The sequence below is a fragment of the Mytilus galloprovincialis genome, chromosome 1 (assembly GCF_965363235.1).
Source record: "Mytilus galloprovincialis chromosome 1, xbMytGall1.hap1.1, whole genome shotgun sequence".
Classification (NCBI taxonomy): Eukaryota; Metazoa; Mollusca; class Bivalvia; order Mytilida; family Mytilidae; genus Mytilus; species Mytilus galloprovincialis.
The window spans coordinates 38151641-38167593 of NC_134838.1; the positions used below are offsets into that span (position 1 = coordinate 38151641).

The 15953-nt window shown below is 33.2% G+C and overlaps 1 protein-coding gene across 1 annotated transcript; it reads left to right on the forward strand.

Moving 5' to 3' along the window:
• The first annotated feature begins 666 nt into the window (after positions 1–666).
• LOC143073557 (threonine synthase-like 1) lies at positions 667–15242 on the forward strand. The gene is made up of 10 exons (XM_076249194.1): positions 667–858; positions 3487–3627; positions 4196–4995; positions 6181–6251; positions 7106–7210; positions 7403–7505; positions 10305–10470; positions 11207–11458; positions 11835–11925; positions 14844–15242. The coding sequence occupies exons 1-10, from the start codon at positions 721–723 to the stop codon at positions 15167–15169; spliced, it is 2193 nt and encodes a 730-aa protein (XP_076105309.1). The 5' UTR covers positions 667–720; the 3' UTR covers positions 15170–15242.
• The last annotated feature ends 711 nt before the right edge of the window (positions 15243–15953 follow it).

Consider the following 15953-nt stretch of genomic DNA (forward strand, 5'->3'; position numbering starts at 1 on the left):
TTTATCACTACGGGTGAAAAAGAGGTTTTCAGTATTTGTGAAATGAGTTCAGGATAGTAGCTAGCGTAGAATATTTTTTAAGATAGATTGTTAATGTAGTTCATGCACTTCGCATTGATTTTATATTGGCCCGGCTTTACGAATTAGGTTCGTCAGAATTAATTCTGTTCCGCTTTAGAAATTTCCGTTGTTTATGTGATTACTTGGCCGTTTTTATTGTGATAATTTGATTACAAAATCAAATATTTAATGATTATTTGATTATTTGATAATCACTGAGGCTAAGACTGAATTTTTGATTATCTTGTTAAAAAAAAATTATTTAATGATTATGAGATTTTACTGGCTAAAACAATTGTGATGATGTGATTACCTGGGCTCACCCATGATAGATCTCTTATAATAGTTCTAGACATAATAGATCATAATAAAATAGTCCTTTATTAAATACGGTTTTATTTTACAGTAGTTCACTTTTTATTCCCGTTGTCTTGCTCATAGTTATATTGATCTATATTGTAACGCATGTCTGTACATTACAGTTATGTTTCGAAGCCTTGCCTTCCTAATTTTTAATAGTCAATAACTGTTATCGTCCTGAGATATATACTTAGTTGAAAAACTATGTTATCTATTTAGACTAAGCACACACATACCATGCATACGTGTCCGTGTCCTGTGGTGATTTAGTTATTTAGTAAAGCCGAAATAGTAAACAACATGAAATTTCAGAAATCGTTGTTAAATTTGTTAAAATGCCACAAGAGACTTTTCAGACCAGCACAGAATGGAATCAGCTGGTGTTTGAGTTGCAAATTACCTTACAGAATATTTTCTACCAAATCAGGTGGTAAACAGGTAATCATAATAAATTGGGCTTGACAAGTGTATACCATGTTCGTGTTATACACATACATTGCTTGCATTTGCTAAATTCATCTGAGTCAATTTTCACTGCTTTTATTAACAGTCTGTTACTCTTATTGATTGCCTGAAAGGAAAATATGTTACGTCAACTTTCTTTTACATACACATGTATACTGTTGATAGTTTACGCTAACAGTGTAGTAACTCAGCCGAGAGCTGGATGTGTTACCAAGCTACTGGACCAACTTCAATGGGAATCACTGCAGCACAGACGATGGAAACAGAGTCTGATGCTGTGTTACAAGACTCAACACCAGTTGATTGCCATTGATCCAGCCAGATACTACACAACAGTGGACAGTAGGACCAGGGGCAACCACAAACTTAGATAAACTAGAGTGAAGAGGGATGTTTACTACCACTCATTCTTCCCAAAAACAACTAGAGAATGGAATAAACTCCCCGAATCTGTAGTGGAGTCCGGATCTCTAGAAGATTTCAGGGCCAGAGTGAATACCATCCCCTGGACCCAACCACATCTGAAATAGACAGCAGGATAACCAGTGTACATAGATGTAATTAAAGATCAATATTCTATTGTAAATATCGTACAGAGAAGTGGCCTTCTGTCTGTTTGAGATGCGCCCAAGTCAATTACACTTTACTACAAAGGATAAATGAAAGCCTTGAAACTCCGTCATATGCGTCAGTCTCAAACCAATGTATTTAAGAATTATACGAGGTTTCTGCTGCTTCATTTCAGATGAAGACCAACATAATTGTTCAAGGAAAGAAAATTCATTTTTCACATCAACTGCAATGCGGGTTCATTTATTTCGCCAGGCTTTGCTATTTCCAGTCTTTTGTGGGACAGAATATTAATTTTCAGCCTACACCTGTCTGTTGCATCATTATTTATTTTAAGACCTTACTAGGCTATGAAAATCATTTACAAATTCATATGTTGTCCTGGACCAATGTCTCTTACATGTATCTGTTGTAAAAGGATATAAACATAGTACCATCACGAAACATTGAAAAAGTACAAAGAATAGCAACACTCTACGTCACCAACAGGTACCATGACACCAGTAGTGCAACTTCCATGATTGACCATCTTAAAAATGAAATGACTTAAAACTCGCAGATACATCAATTGAGTAAAACTGATGTACAAAATAACAACCAAAGGCTTATATCAGTATACCTTAACCTTTTAGTAAAAAAAAAACAAGATTCAACAATTCACTTCAATAACCAAACATTCAGCTCCAAAACAGATTACTTCAAGTACAGCTTTTTTCTATTCACAGTTGTCCTGTGGAATTCACTCCTACAAAACATCAACAGCGTCAACTCTTTTGATCAGTTAAAATACATTTCCAAAGTTAGTACGTTTAGATATCTAACCTGTTTGTAAATATGTCTGGAGAATTGAGTTCGACCCTGAAAATTGCAGAGTTCTCACACATGGCTAGCACCATCTTAAGTTGTGTGGATTAGGGGGAAATATAACAAATTTCACAGGTATTGCCAGTCGAAGCCTTCAATAGATTCCTACATTGAGCTATTCCACATCAGCTCCAAATCCACCAATTATGGAGCATGCTAAGAAGACGCAAGTGAGACCAAAGATGGAATAAACTACGACAGTAAAGGACCCCTATCAGCAAAGTAAAAGATGAATTGGAGAAGCTTCAAAAGCGAACTACAAGATATATCAACAGCAGAAATCAAATAAGATCATTTGTCTGCAACCTGATAAGTGATCTAGGGCTGTAAATTCTACAAACGCGGCGTAAATCTGTAGCAAAATAACAAATTACCTAATAGCCATAGACAATATTAAATACACTTCAGGCCCATAAGAAGCTCCGATCGCACAGGAAATAATTCCTACCAACTACAGCTACCCATAACAGATTGTAGGAAGTGTTCCCTCTATTAAAATCTCAAGTGACCAACATCACTTCATGAACCTCTCGACAATATTATTTTTAACGATTTTTTTAATCCAGCCCATCTTGTAAGAATATTCAACATATTGAATGTAGGCATGCAAATAACTGAACAATAGACGGCTGCTAATTTTTGCTGTTTGTACAAAATGCGAGACGCTGAAATTGGACACACGCCACGCAATATCCAAATTGAGTTTTATAGCCCAATATGTGGAATTGTTGACAGTAGTCCTGTCCATTATTTCATTTTTACGGCTATACATAATCTTCTTCACACTGTTATAATGGTGGAAGGTTCAACTATCGGAGGAAAACAATGAAAGAACAGAAACACTGAAGTGCATCAAAACACATGGTATATCATGGAACAATTTGATGACCAGAACTACATGATAATTTGAATCAACGGATAAGCAGACTTGTGCTCTTGTCTAGATGACGGCATGCGCATCTTTATCATTTTAACAACGTTACTGATAAATGTTCAATTCTAATATAAGAAGCAGTCGGTGAATAACTTGGAACATTGTTGTTCATCACTATTTAGTAGTTATACTTTTTGGGCATCAAAAATCATTTACTATGTGCCAGCTTGGTTTTTGTTTAAACACGTTATATTTTCATCGTGTAACAAATATATTATAATGACTATTTGTAGCCAAATATAATATTAATGGGAAGTCCAGGTTCCGGTAAAACCACACTAGGCAGAATACTAGGGGAACGTCTTGGTTTGCCAGTGGCTGACATAGATGATCATCACTTAGAACCATATTGGGGAAAGTCAGTGGCAGATAAGGTAACTTTATTTCTAATGAAATAGTCAGCTTAATATATTTTTTTTATTAACTCTGTTGTAGTTCCTTCTTTCAATTTTTGTCATAGATTCTTTACGATCTGGTTTTACAAGATCTTCAGATATGTTTACTGACGTTGTTCCTTGTTGAATGCCAAAACAAAACGTTTTCGTCTACTTTGGTAAACGTTGGGTGTCAAATTTGATTGAGGTCATCCGACATCTTCTTTTTATTAAATAATCCAATTATTTTTCATTTAAATTATGTGTGCATACATATTTAATTTATGTGGATTACCCTTCTTGCACATCCATTCTGGACACCATGTATTGTGAACTTTGATCTTCTATTTTAAGCTGATGTATATTAAAATATTATGTTACACGTATATTAAGTGAACTATGAACAGTTGTTAAAGGCAAGTCAACATTTTTATTAAAATAAATTATTGCTGATTCTATTTTGAATAAACTTACTTTTTAGTAGTTTTGATTTTTCAACTCACAAATTCCAAACAGTTAATGTATATCTTTTGTTAAATATGTCGATTTTTAAAATCTTTTTTTTCAGTTATCTGAAGTGGGACCTGATCGTTTTGTTGAAGAAGAAGGAAGGGCCCTACTTCACTTTGACCGTAATGGACACGTGGTATCATTATCTGGATCAAATCCAATGTATTCGGCTGCTATGAACCACATTTCCAAAACTGGAATTGTAGTTTTCTTGGACACTAAACATGACGACATCGTTGATCGACTAGAAAAGATGAAAGTTAATCGCATTGTAGGACAAAGCCCGGATGTACCGATGATAGACATACTTAAATATAGACAATCGTTTTACGAAAAGGCATATGATATTCGAGTAATTTGCGAAGAAAATGAAACTCAAGACTCAATAGCGGGAAAGATTGTCGCAGAGCTGAAACGTTATCAGAATTCATCTGGGTACGTCTCAACAAGAGACCTTTCTAAACAGACGCATGAAATAAAATTTTCCGAAACCATCCTTCAAGGCTTAGCCCCAGATGGTGGTTTATTTGTCCCGAACAACATCATTGCGAAGTTTTCAGAAAAGCAATTGGATAGATTAGTGGATCTAACATACCAAGATAGAGCTCTTCGAATTTTAGAGAAATGGATCCATCCGGACGATCTCCATCCAACATTACTTAAACAGTTTATTAACACGGCATACAGTGAAGGGAGTTTTGACAGTAAAGAGATATTCCCGATTCGACATCTAGAAAAAAATCAGTATTTACTCGAACTATTCCACGGACCAACATCATCATTCAAAGACGCTGCGCTACAATTATTGCCACAATTCTTTGTTCACGCATTACAAGTTTTAGGCAGGACATCAACAAGGTAAAATCTGTTCTAGAAAATCTTACAAAACACCAAAGTCAGTTAACCAACATACAACTTTTGTACTAAGCGATCAAAAGCGATAGAAAAGGTGTATTATGATTATACAATGTTATGGTCTTTGCATACATTAAAATAGGCCTTTTAAGTTCAGCTAAGATAGATGATTGGATTAACTGTAACAAAATGTTATCTCATGGTTTCCCGCAGAGATTTGCAAACTGATTAGATTTGTCCAAAGAAAAGCAGGGATATACGAATACGGACCTGTAAACTCGCTAATATTCTCCCGTCTTGCACTGTCGAACTACATTGGTACCTGCAATGAAATGATAAAAAAAGTGTCAATGAACCTTGCACAAACAAAAACCAATTGATTATGAATAGATAAATGAACATAAAAAATGATTAAGATACTGTGATGATTTGGCTTCTTGATAATGAACACCGAGGCCATCTAGGTTTAATTTTATAGTACTATTTCTAGCAAAAAGTATCGTTTTTGTTCGAGCATACCTAACGAAGTTAAATCCAGAAAAAAGGTCAGATGAACGCAAATTTTTAAGTGTTATTTTCATTTCCGGGCAACAGGTCGAAAAGACTGCTGATGGACTGCTAGTGCTTGTTTCAAATTGTTTCACCACATCAGTAGTCGGTACTGATATGAATTTTAACATTCCTTTATTAAATTTCCCGTTTATAAACGTATAAATATTATGAAACTAATATTCTAACTCCCTTACACAAATTGTTCCGTGGTTTAGCTATTATATATGGCCTCTTTGGTCATCTTGCTAATCTTGCTCTATATGTTTTAAGATGTTTACATCCTGGGCTAAGGTTATTGATATCGGAGCCTTCCTGACAAATTACGGTAAATCTGGAAAAAACAACTTCGGTCGCACCAAACCTATAACGTTTTATTTACATTAATTTAAGTTATAGTTTTACTTATAGATTTTTCGAAAATTGTGTGTCTGTCAGGCAGAGTTTACATAGACGGCTTTGTCTTTATCGATTTTTATTTGTTTTTTTTTTACATGGAGACATTATATATGTATGCTTATATCAATTAACGAGAAAAGGGTATGGGTAACTAACGATCGATGGTAAGAAGTAAAAATATTTCAGTTCTGCAAGATGTGATTTTTTAAATATGCATACATACAATATCCATTCTTTTAGATATTTAATACTAGTTGCCACATCAGGAGACACCGGTGGTGCCGTGTTGGATGGATTTTCTAAATATGCAGGTATATCTAGAAATATGATGTTAGAAGTTAATGACTTAATATGATTTTCTTAATATGCAGGTAAATCTAGAAATATGATGTTAGAAGTTAATGACTAAATATGATTTTCTTAATATGCAGGTAAAATGACTAAATATCATAAGTATAGCTATTGTCAGTCAAAATACCGATGGAAAGTTAAAAGAGTGGCGTAGGATACCAAAGGGATACTTAAAATCATAAGTTGAAGCCAAACTGACAACGCCATGTCAAAAAAGTAAAACTCAACAACAGTATACGAAAAAAAATCTAGATACTAAAGACTGAAGAACATGAACACCATCAAAAACCCAGGGCTGGAGAAACAAAAGACGATTCTGATCACTAGACTAGATGTACAGAGTGAAAGATACCATTAAACCATTGCACAGGTTGACTAACTCATCATTGTTATAATGTTCGATACCAAATCAGTGGCAGATTCCGGGAAGTGCAAAGGGCGTACACTTTAGATCGAAACATATCTTTTATCTAGATTGGTTGTGCTCCTGCAAATGGTTTGAAGTCAATGTTTTTGAGCTGATAACAAATCAAATGTTAGAAATAGTTAGGCCACATATGTCTTAGTGATCAACCATTTAGGTTTACTATTAAAAAATGGAGGGGGAAATGTTTTTATGCAAAGAGTTAAAACTTAAAACTATCTGTATTCCGTCCTCCGGTTAAAATACAATGGCTAGAGATATAAATTTCTGCTCTCTCAAGATTATCAAAAGGTTTACTCTCTTGGATCCCAGAACATCATCTTGTCCTAGTATGATATCCTAAAAGTTTTTATGTAATTATAGATAGTGATTTTGATATACTCTTTTTAGGCCAATCTGGCGTTGGAGTTTTGGTATTGTTCCCTGAAAATGGAATCAGTGATGTTCAAAAGAAACAAATGACGTCTATGAAATCAAACAACGTCCATGTTGTAGGTAAGGTATATTTGTTACTAGCTTTAGAACTGACAAGCCCTATCTCCTTGCAACTGATAATATTTACTTCTTTGACTGTCCCCTCTATGACGATACGGTTATTTTATTTATCACATTAATCGATCTTAAATTTCTTCTTTTCTGAAACGAAGTGCAATAAACTTGAATTACATGAACTATTCATTATTTCAGGAGTAAATGGTGATTTTGATAACTGTCAGTCATATGTCAAAATGGCATTCCAAGACCCACTACTAGCAAACATGCTTTTACAGGAAAATAACTGTAAATTGAGGTAATCTCGAAGTAAACGCTTATGATAATGTTATAACACTTAAAAAGTTACAATATAGAACCTACAGTTACGATCAAATTATTGACAGCAGTCATAATCATGTGTTTGGTGTACAATGCCACCCCTTTAACCTTTGCATTAATGTTGGTTTTTTTATATTTACTTGTTCGTTGTTTGTTTTTTATAAAGGTTCATTTAAAAAAAAAATGGAAAAGTGAATTTCGTGATCGTAAAACACGAATAAAACACCTCACTTTTGGTTAAAGACATTTATTGAAGTCCTCGTCGGTACATCTTCAAACTATTACTTATCCATTGAGTTATGCTGGGTTTTTTTTCAATAACTTGGTTCCGTGTTATTAATTAACATGAACTGCGATATGTGATTTTTTTTCAACTTATAATTGGCAACTTAAAAAGTCTTAAGCCCCGGTCACACCTAAACGGATAGCGCAAACGAACGCCGACCGCGTAACTTATTTTTAACCGGATTTTTGTTACAAAAATGTCGGTTATTGATTTGGGCATGTACGGCGGTCGGGCGGGCGGGCGGGCGGGCGGGCGGGCGGGCGGGCGGCAATCAAATGTTGTCCGTGCATTAACTCATGAACCGTTCAACCAAAGCTTTTAAAATTTTAATATGTTATTACTGACAACTATACGAAGGTCAAGTACAATAATGGCGATTTTGACTTTTACCGTTCAGGAGTTATGGTTCTTGAAAGATTGAAAAATGGAGTTTCCAGTCGTGTCCGTGCATTTATGCATGAACTGTCCTACCAAAGCTTCCCAAATTTTAATATGTTGTTACTGATGACAGAATGGAGGCCATGTTCAATAATGACGATTTTGACTTTTACCGTTCAGGAGTTATGGTTCTTGAAAGATTGAAAAATGGAGTTTCCAGTCGTGTCCGTGCATTTATGCATGAACTGTTCTACCAAAGCTTCCAAAATTTTAATATGGCGTTACTGATGACAAAATGGAGGTCAAGTTCAATAATGACGATTTTGACTTTTACCGTTCAGGAGTTATGGTTCTTGAAAGATTGAAAAATGGTGTTTCCCGTCGTGTCCGTGCATTTTCTCATGAACCATTCAACCAAAGCTTTTGAAATTTTAGTATGTTGTTACTGATGACAAAATAGAGGTCAAGTTAAATAATGACAATTTTGACTTTTACCGTTCAGGAGTTATGGTTCTTGAAAGATCGTAAAATGGCGTTTCCATTCACGTTGTTGCATTTACTCATGAACCATTTAATCTAAGCTTTTCAAATTTTAATATGTTGATACTGATGACAAAATGGAGGTCAAATTTGATATTGACGATTTTCACTTTCACCATTCATCAGTAATGGTTCTTGTGATATTGCCAGGACACAAATAAATGTTAATAAATCCGGTTTGTTGTCGTTGTGACAGCCTCTTGTTAATCCGTTTATGTCCGTTCTTTTCCGTTAGATGTCCGTTCAGCGTCCGTTTTATCCATCGATGTCCGTTCTGTCCGGTGGAAAATTTTGAGCATGTTCAAAACTTTGAATTGACGTTCAACGGATGAAGTGTCCGTTGTACATCCGGTAGGCGTCCGTTTATTACGGAACTTTTCCGTTCCGTTTCCGTTTTGTATCCGTTACTTCTCTGTTATTCATCCGTTAGAGGTTTGGTAGACAAATTCACCAACGGACTTTTACCGGACGTATAACGGATAAAACGGATGATGAACGGATCTGAAACGGACAAATGCCAATAGAAATTTTACGTAAGAAATGCCAATTATTGGTTTTTCAGATTTCTTGTCAATTAGTTTCATAAATGCTTATTATTCATAATCAATCTTAGAGTAAGAGCACGTCTTCACTATCAAGCAGCTCTTATTCAGGGCCAAACATTATACTTTGGTGGCTTTTGGAAGAACAAACCAAAACCTTGTTTATCCGTGGTATCCGGTACGCTTCCGTTAGGTGTGTCCGTTTTATGCGGTACTCGTCCGTGTTGGATATACGTTCAACGTCCGTTCTGTCCGGTACGTTTTCGTTTCTCGTACGTTGCATATCCTGTGTGTGTCCATCATGCATTCGTTACACGTACGTTTTATTTGGTCAGTACATCAACAGACTCACATGATCTGTTTTACAAATTCAAATGTGACGTCATTTTTTGTCATTTTTTACAATTTCAAATATGACGTCACTTGGCGTTGAGGTTTTAACTAATTCAGATGTGTCTACTTTTTGTGTTGCAACTGTCGGGTTATGTAATGTATTTCGGTTGTTTCCTGTAATTAGTTAATACTTCAGTTTTATCATGTACATCTTTTGTATAGTCATTTTATAAAACTTAAGTACTGTTTGCAAAAGTATAAATTATTCTAAATAATAGGGATGTTCTGGTACCTATCAAAAAACCCTGGCCGTTTTTGGCACAACATTTTTTGAACTCTTAATTGGTCCTCGATGCTGTTCAACTTTGTACTTGTTTCGGCTTTCAAACTTTTGTATCTGGGCGTCACACTAGTAAGTCTTGTGTGGACAAAATGCACTTCTGGCGTATTAAAATTTTAAACTTGTTGCCTTTTGTTATATACTACTGTTGCCTTTATTTATTCACAACGGAAAACAATTTTGTCAACGGAAAACTTTTTTTTTCATCCGTTAGTCGTCCGTTCGTGCTATCTGGTAAGGTTTGACCACAGCTTTAACAAATTATGATTCGTAGCAACGTTTTTTTTTTCAAACATTACTTTTGTAGACAATTATCAATTATTGATGAATTTTTAAATGTAGTTAACTATTTTGTAGTGCTGCCAACTCTATTAACTGGGGTAGACTTTTACCACAAATCGTTTATCACGCTTCAGCATATCTAGATTTAGTCAAAGAAAGGGTTATTACTATTGGTGATGAGATTGACGTCTGCATACCTACTGGTAATTTTGGTAATATATTAGCGGCATATTATGCAAAGGTATTTGAAATTACTTAATTCGATGGATTGACATGATGAAATGCCTGTACCAAGTCAAGACTATGACAGTTGCTTTACCCTTTTTGGTGTGTTTGAGCTTTTGATTTTGCCATTTGTTAACGACGGATTTTTCGTTTTGAATTTTCCTTTGGGTTCAGTAGTTTAGTTGTTACAGCCTGCTTAATTTGTATTTTTTTTATATTCTTACAATGAATGTTTCATCTCAATATTGATAAAAAAAAAACAAAAAAAAACATATATTTGTAGCTATATTAATGTTTAATCTGCATTTTCTTTTTGTAGAAAATAGAGGATTAAACCCAGTTTACGGGTTGCTTAACCTCTTACATGTTTGACAGTTGCATACTGTTGAAACAAAAAGGAGGTTTAACTAGCTATAAAACCAGGTTTGATCCATCATTTTCTTCATAAGGTCATATGATATAGTTAACTGATCGTTTAAATATTACAAAATATTCCTGTGTTTTAACTGGTTTTGTTCAAAGAGTTTTTGTATGAGAGTATGGTATTGTTAATCTTATATGTTAGAAATGCGCATCTGGTGCAAGAAAATTGATACCGTTAATTTTATTAGAAGAGGTGCAGAAATCGACTTTTGGATGTTAATAAAAAGAAGACAAAACTGTATATAGTACTGTATATTAATCTTTTATAAGTTTCATAGAAAACAAAAAACATAATTAATGAAAAGTGTTCTGTTCTTTTTATTCTTCAGGAAATGGGAATACCCATTAAACGTTTTATATGTGCTTCAAATGCAAACAACGTTTTAACGGAATTTATTAACACTGGACGCTATGATATCCAAAGACGACGTCTTGTAAAGACTATTTCACCAGCCATCGACATCCTAGTGTCATCAAATCTTGAGCGATACCTTTATCACTTGTCTAATGAGAACTCATACTTGGTGAATTCTTGTTTTGGTTCACTTAATGCCCAGAAGTGTTTTGAGGTACCACCAGATGTAAGTTTGATGAACTATTTATTTGTGAAGATAAGGCAGAAACACTGTACTAGTATATGCACTTATATTTACGGTGAATTTGGAAATAAGTTGATCAGTTTCTTATTTACGAAAAAGATTTATGGTGCATTCATGCTACCAGATATATAATCAATTGAACTTATGAAAATGTACCGCCACCGGTATATAGAATTTAAGGAAAGATCAGTAAAAAAATGCATTGTTTCCTTCCTTTTGTGTGCAAAAATAAAACGTTACTTCGTAATAAAGATTGACACGAGTGCTTACAATTATGGTAGAAAAATCATGTTTATCAAATGCATCTTCTAATAAAGTCTTTATAGTCTATATAGTCTTGTTTTGTTTTCATGTATAGATACTGAAGAAAATGAAAAGTATGTTCATTGCTGATTGGTGTAGCGAACAAAAGTGTCATTCAACAATTAAAGACACTCTTCAAAAGACAGGTATTTAAACTTCATGTTGAAATTTTTTAGTTGAATGACTTTTAGAATATCATATTAAGACTGTAATAGTTAGTCAAAAATTCATCTAAGTAAAACTGAATTTCAGTTTTTTCTGATACCACAACATTTCATCTAAGTAAAACTGAATATCAGTTTTTTCTGATGCTACAACATTTTGTTGTATAACGGAATGGTGCTCACAGTGTCCATCTGTATATTACAGACGCTTGTTTCTGTGCAGCACTTTTGTATCAGTCTACTTTCCATCCTAACGTTAATGCTAATTGCCACTTGAAACAGTAATCGACATCACGTTTATTTAAACTAAAGCTATAAATTAGCGGATGTTGTTTTAACAGTATTAAACTGTACAAAAAAGTCGATAAATCCGATGTAAAGAATTGTCGTAAATGTTGTTAATTGAAGTGTTAGATTTTCATAACAAATACAATTATCTTCAACTTAATTGACAAAAATATGACATTTGTGTTGGTGATTTGAATTTGAATTATGTGTTTGACATAATTTAGGTAAGATAAGTTAATAATGTATGAATCAATGATAGAAAAATACATAAATAAACATTACAATGGGACATTTCGACATGCAAATAGTTATCAAAGGTACCAGGCCTAAAATTTGATACACCATACGTGCGTTTCGTCTACATAAGACCCACCAGTGACCCTCAGACGGAAATAGTAAAGAAAGCCAAACAAGTACAAAGTTGATGAGCACGTCATACTACTGATGCCTTTATTTGTTAAGATTTGGTAATTATTTACCCTTTCAGTATTAAACTGTACATAAAAGTCGATAAATTCGATTTAAAGAATTGTTGTAAATTATGTTAATTAAAGTGTTAGATTTTCATAACAAATACAATTATCCTCAACTTATTTGACAATAATATGACATTTGTGTTGGTGATTTGAATTTGAATTATGTGTTTGACATAATTTAGGTAAGATAAGTTAATAATGTATGAATCAATGATAGAAAAATACATAAATAAACATTACAAATGGACATTTCGACATGCAAATAGTTATCAAAGGTACCAGGCCTAAAATTTGATACACCATACGTGCGTTTCGTCTACATAAGACCCACCAGTGACCCTCAGACGGAAATAGTAAAGAAAGCCAAACAAGTACAAAGTTGATGAGCACGTCATACTACTGATGCCTTTATTTGTTAAGATTTGGTAATTATTTACCCTTTCAGTATTAAACTGTACATAAAAGTCGATAAATTCGATTTAAAGAATTGTTGTAAATTATGTTAATTGAAGTGTTAGATTTTCATAACAAATACAATTATCCTCAACTTATTTGACAATAATATGACATTTGTGTTGGTGATTTGAATTTGAATTATGTGTTTGACATAATTTAGGTAAGATAAGTTAATAATGTATGAATCAATGATAGAAAAATACATAAATAAACATTACAATGGGACATTTCGACATGCAAATAGTTATCAAAGGTACCAGGCCTAAAATTTGATACACCATACGTGCGTTTCGTCTACATAAGACCCACCAGTGACCCTCAGACGGAAATAGTAAAGAAAGCCAAACAAGTACAAAGTTGATGAGCACGTCATACTACTGATGCCTTTATTTGTTAAGATTTGGTAATTATTTACCCTTTCAGTATCAAACTGTACATAAAAGTCGATAAATCCGATTTAAAGAATTGTTGTAAATTTTGTTAATTGAAGTGTTAGATTTTCATAACAAATACAATTATCCTCAACTTAATTGACAAAAATATGACATTTGTGTTGGTGATTTGAATTTGAATTATGTGTTTGACATAATTTAGGTAAGATAAGTTAATAATGTATGAATCAATGATAGAAAAATACATAAATAAGCATTACAATGGGACATTTCGACATGCAAATAGTTATCAAAGGTACCAGGCCTAAAATTTGATACACCATACGTACGTTTCGTCTACATAAGACCCACCAGTGACCCTCAGACGAAAATAGTAAAGAAAGCCAAACAAGTACAAAGTTGATGAGCACGTCATACTTCTGATGCCTTTATTTGTTAAGATTTGGTAATTATTTACCCTTTCAGTATTAAACTGTACATAAAAGTCGATAAATCCGATTTAAAGAATTGTTGTAAATTTTGTTAATTGAAGTGTTAGATTTTCATAACAAATACAATTATCCTCAACTTAATTGACAAAAATAGAACATTTGTGTTGGTGATTTGAATTTGAATTATGTGTTTGACATAATTTAGGTAAGATAAGTTAATAATGTATGAATCAATGATAGAAAAATACATAAATAAGCATTACAATGGGACATTTCGACATGCAAATAGTTATCAAAGGTACCAGGCCTAAAATTTGATACACCATACGTACGTTTCGTCTACATAAGACCCACCAGTGACCCTCAGACGAAAATAGTAAAGAAAGCCAAACAAGTACAAAGTTGATGAGCACGTCATACTTCTGATGCCTTTATTTGTTAAGATTTGGTAATTATTTACCCTTTCAGTATTAAACTGTACATAAAAGTCGATAAATCCGATTTAAAGAATTGTTGTAAATTTTGTTAATTGAAGTGTTAGATTTTCATAACAAATACAATTATCCTCAACTTAATTGACAAAAATAGAACATTTGTGTTGGTGATTTGAATTTGAATTATGTGTTTGACATAATTTAGGTAAGATAAGTTAATAATGTATGAATCAATGATAGAGAACGCTCTCAATAGTCAATTGACTGATAATTGGTATAAAACAATACAAGGGAGGAGGATAGACACGGTATGTAACTGTAAAATTTTACATGCGTATAAAGTTACTATGAAGTAAAACACATTTGCAATTGTAAATTGTCTTATTGTTTTAGATTTATAATATGAGTTTATATATATTTCAGGGTATATGTTAGATCCACATACCGCAGTAGCAAAAGCAGTCGGTGATAGGTTTAACAATGGTAAAAGACCTATGATAATAGCTTCAACAGCCCACTGTGATAAATTCGCACCAGAAATTATGTCTTTCATGGGAAAAGCAGAGAGTAAAGATGACCTAGCATCTATGTTTAAGACATTACAAGAAATAAGGTCAAATCCACAGCCACATCATTTGTTGGAAAAATACATGCATCATGAGCGTGTTCACAATACCGTTGTAAACGCTGATTACAAAGAAGTTGTTAATCAGGTTATATCATTTTCAAGAAATTTAAGAAATTTGTAATAATTTATAATGTCGGACTCCTTGTTATATTCCAGAAACAATATTTGTATTGAATAAAGAGTCCATCCTCGTGTTTGGAAAATGTATTTTATATTACTATTCTATCCACCCATAATTATCTCGTTTGGTTTGTTTTATGTACTTTTTTCAAAATTTTATCACACGAGTATTGAAAAGAGGGGTTTTGTACAGGATATCCCTGTGAAGACTGCTTAATTACATCATCGAAGTATTATATTAATGATACCATAAGCAATACACTTTTTTCTGCATCAGATGCACAAGGTTTCTGTATTGATGTTCGAATGCTAAATATTTGAAAATCCATAACTTAATGAAACGAAGAGCTCATAGTACAAAAAGGACAAAAAGTATACCCGAAGCCAGATAAAATTCAGAGCTTTGCATGAGAGAGATATATTCCTTAATTCAATTTCCAAATTTTTTTTAACAGCAAATTCTTTCAACACAGTATTTGTATTTGTCGACTGATAAGAGATGAGTTCAAACATTACTAAAGTCAGAAGTTCTTTTACCTTTTACCTAAATGTGATAACAAATATTTCAAATTGAAACATATATAAATGAAGTTCACATGGACAGTATAGTAGTTTAAAAGTTAGTGTTAAATATATGGTTATCATATTAAAATTCGTGCCTTTCACTAACTTCAAAAACGTAAAGCTGAAAAGCAAAATAACTTTTTTTTAAATTGTGTATTTATAAATTTGGAAATTATAAAGAAACTTCATCAGGCAAAAGTAGACCTTATATGGGTTTAGCT

Excerpts from the sequence above, each read along its gene's own strand:
- LOC143073557 (XM_076249194.1), top strand. The coding sequence starts at position 721 with ATGAAATTTCAGAAATCGTTGTTAAATTTGTTAAAATGCCACAAGAGA. Across the intron at positions 859-3,486 it reads CCAAATCAGGTGGTAAACAG|CCAAATATAATATTAATGGG; the intron begins GTAATCATAATA and ends GACTATTTGTAG. Across the intron at positions 4,996-6,180 it reads TTAGGCAGGACATCAACAAG|ATATTTAATACTAGTTGCCA; the intron begins GTAAAATCTGTT and ends CCATTCTTTTAG.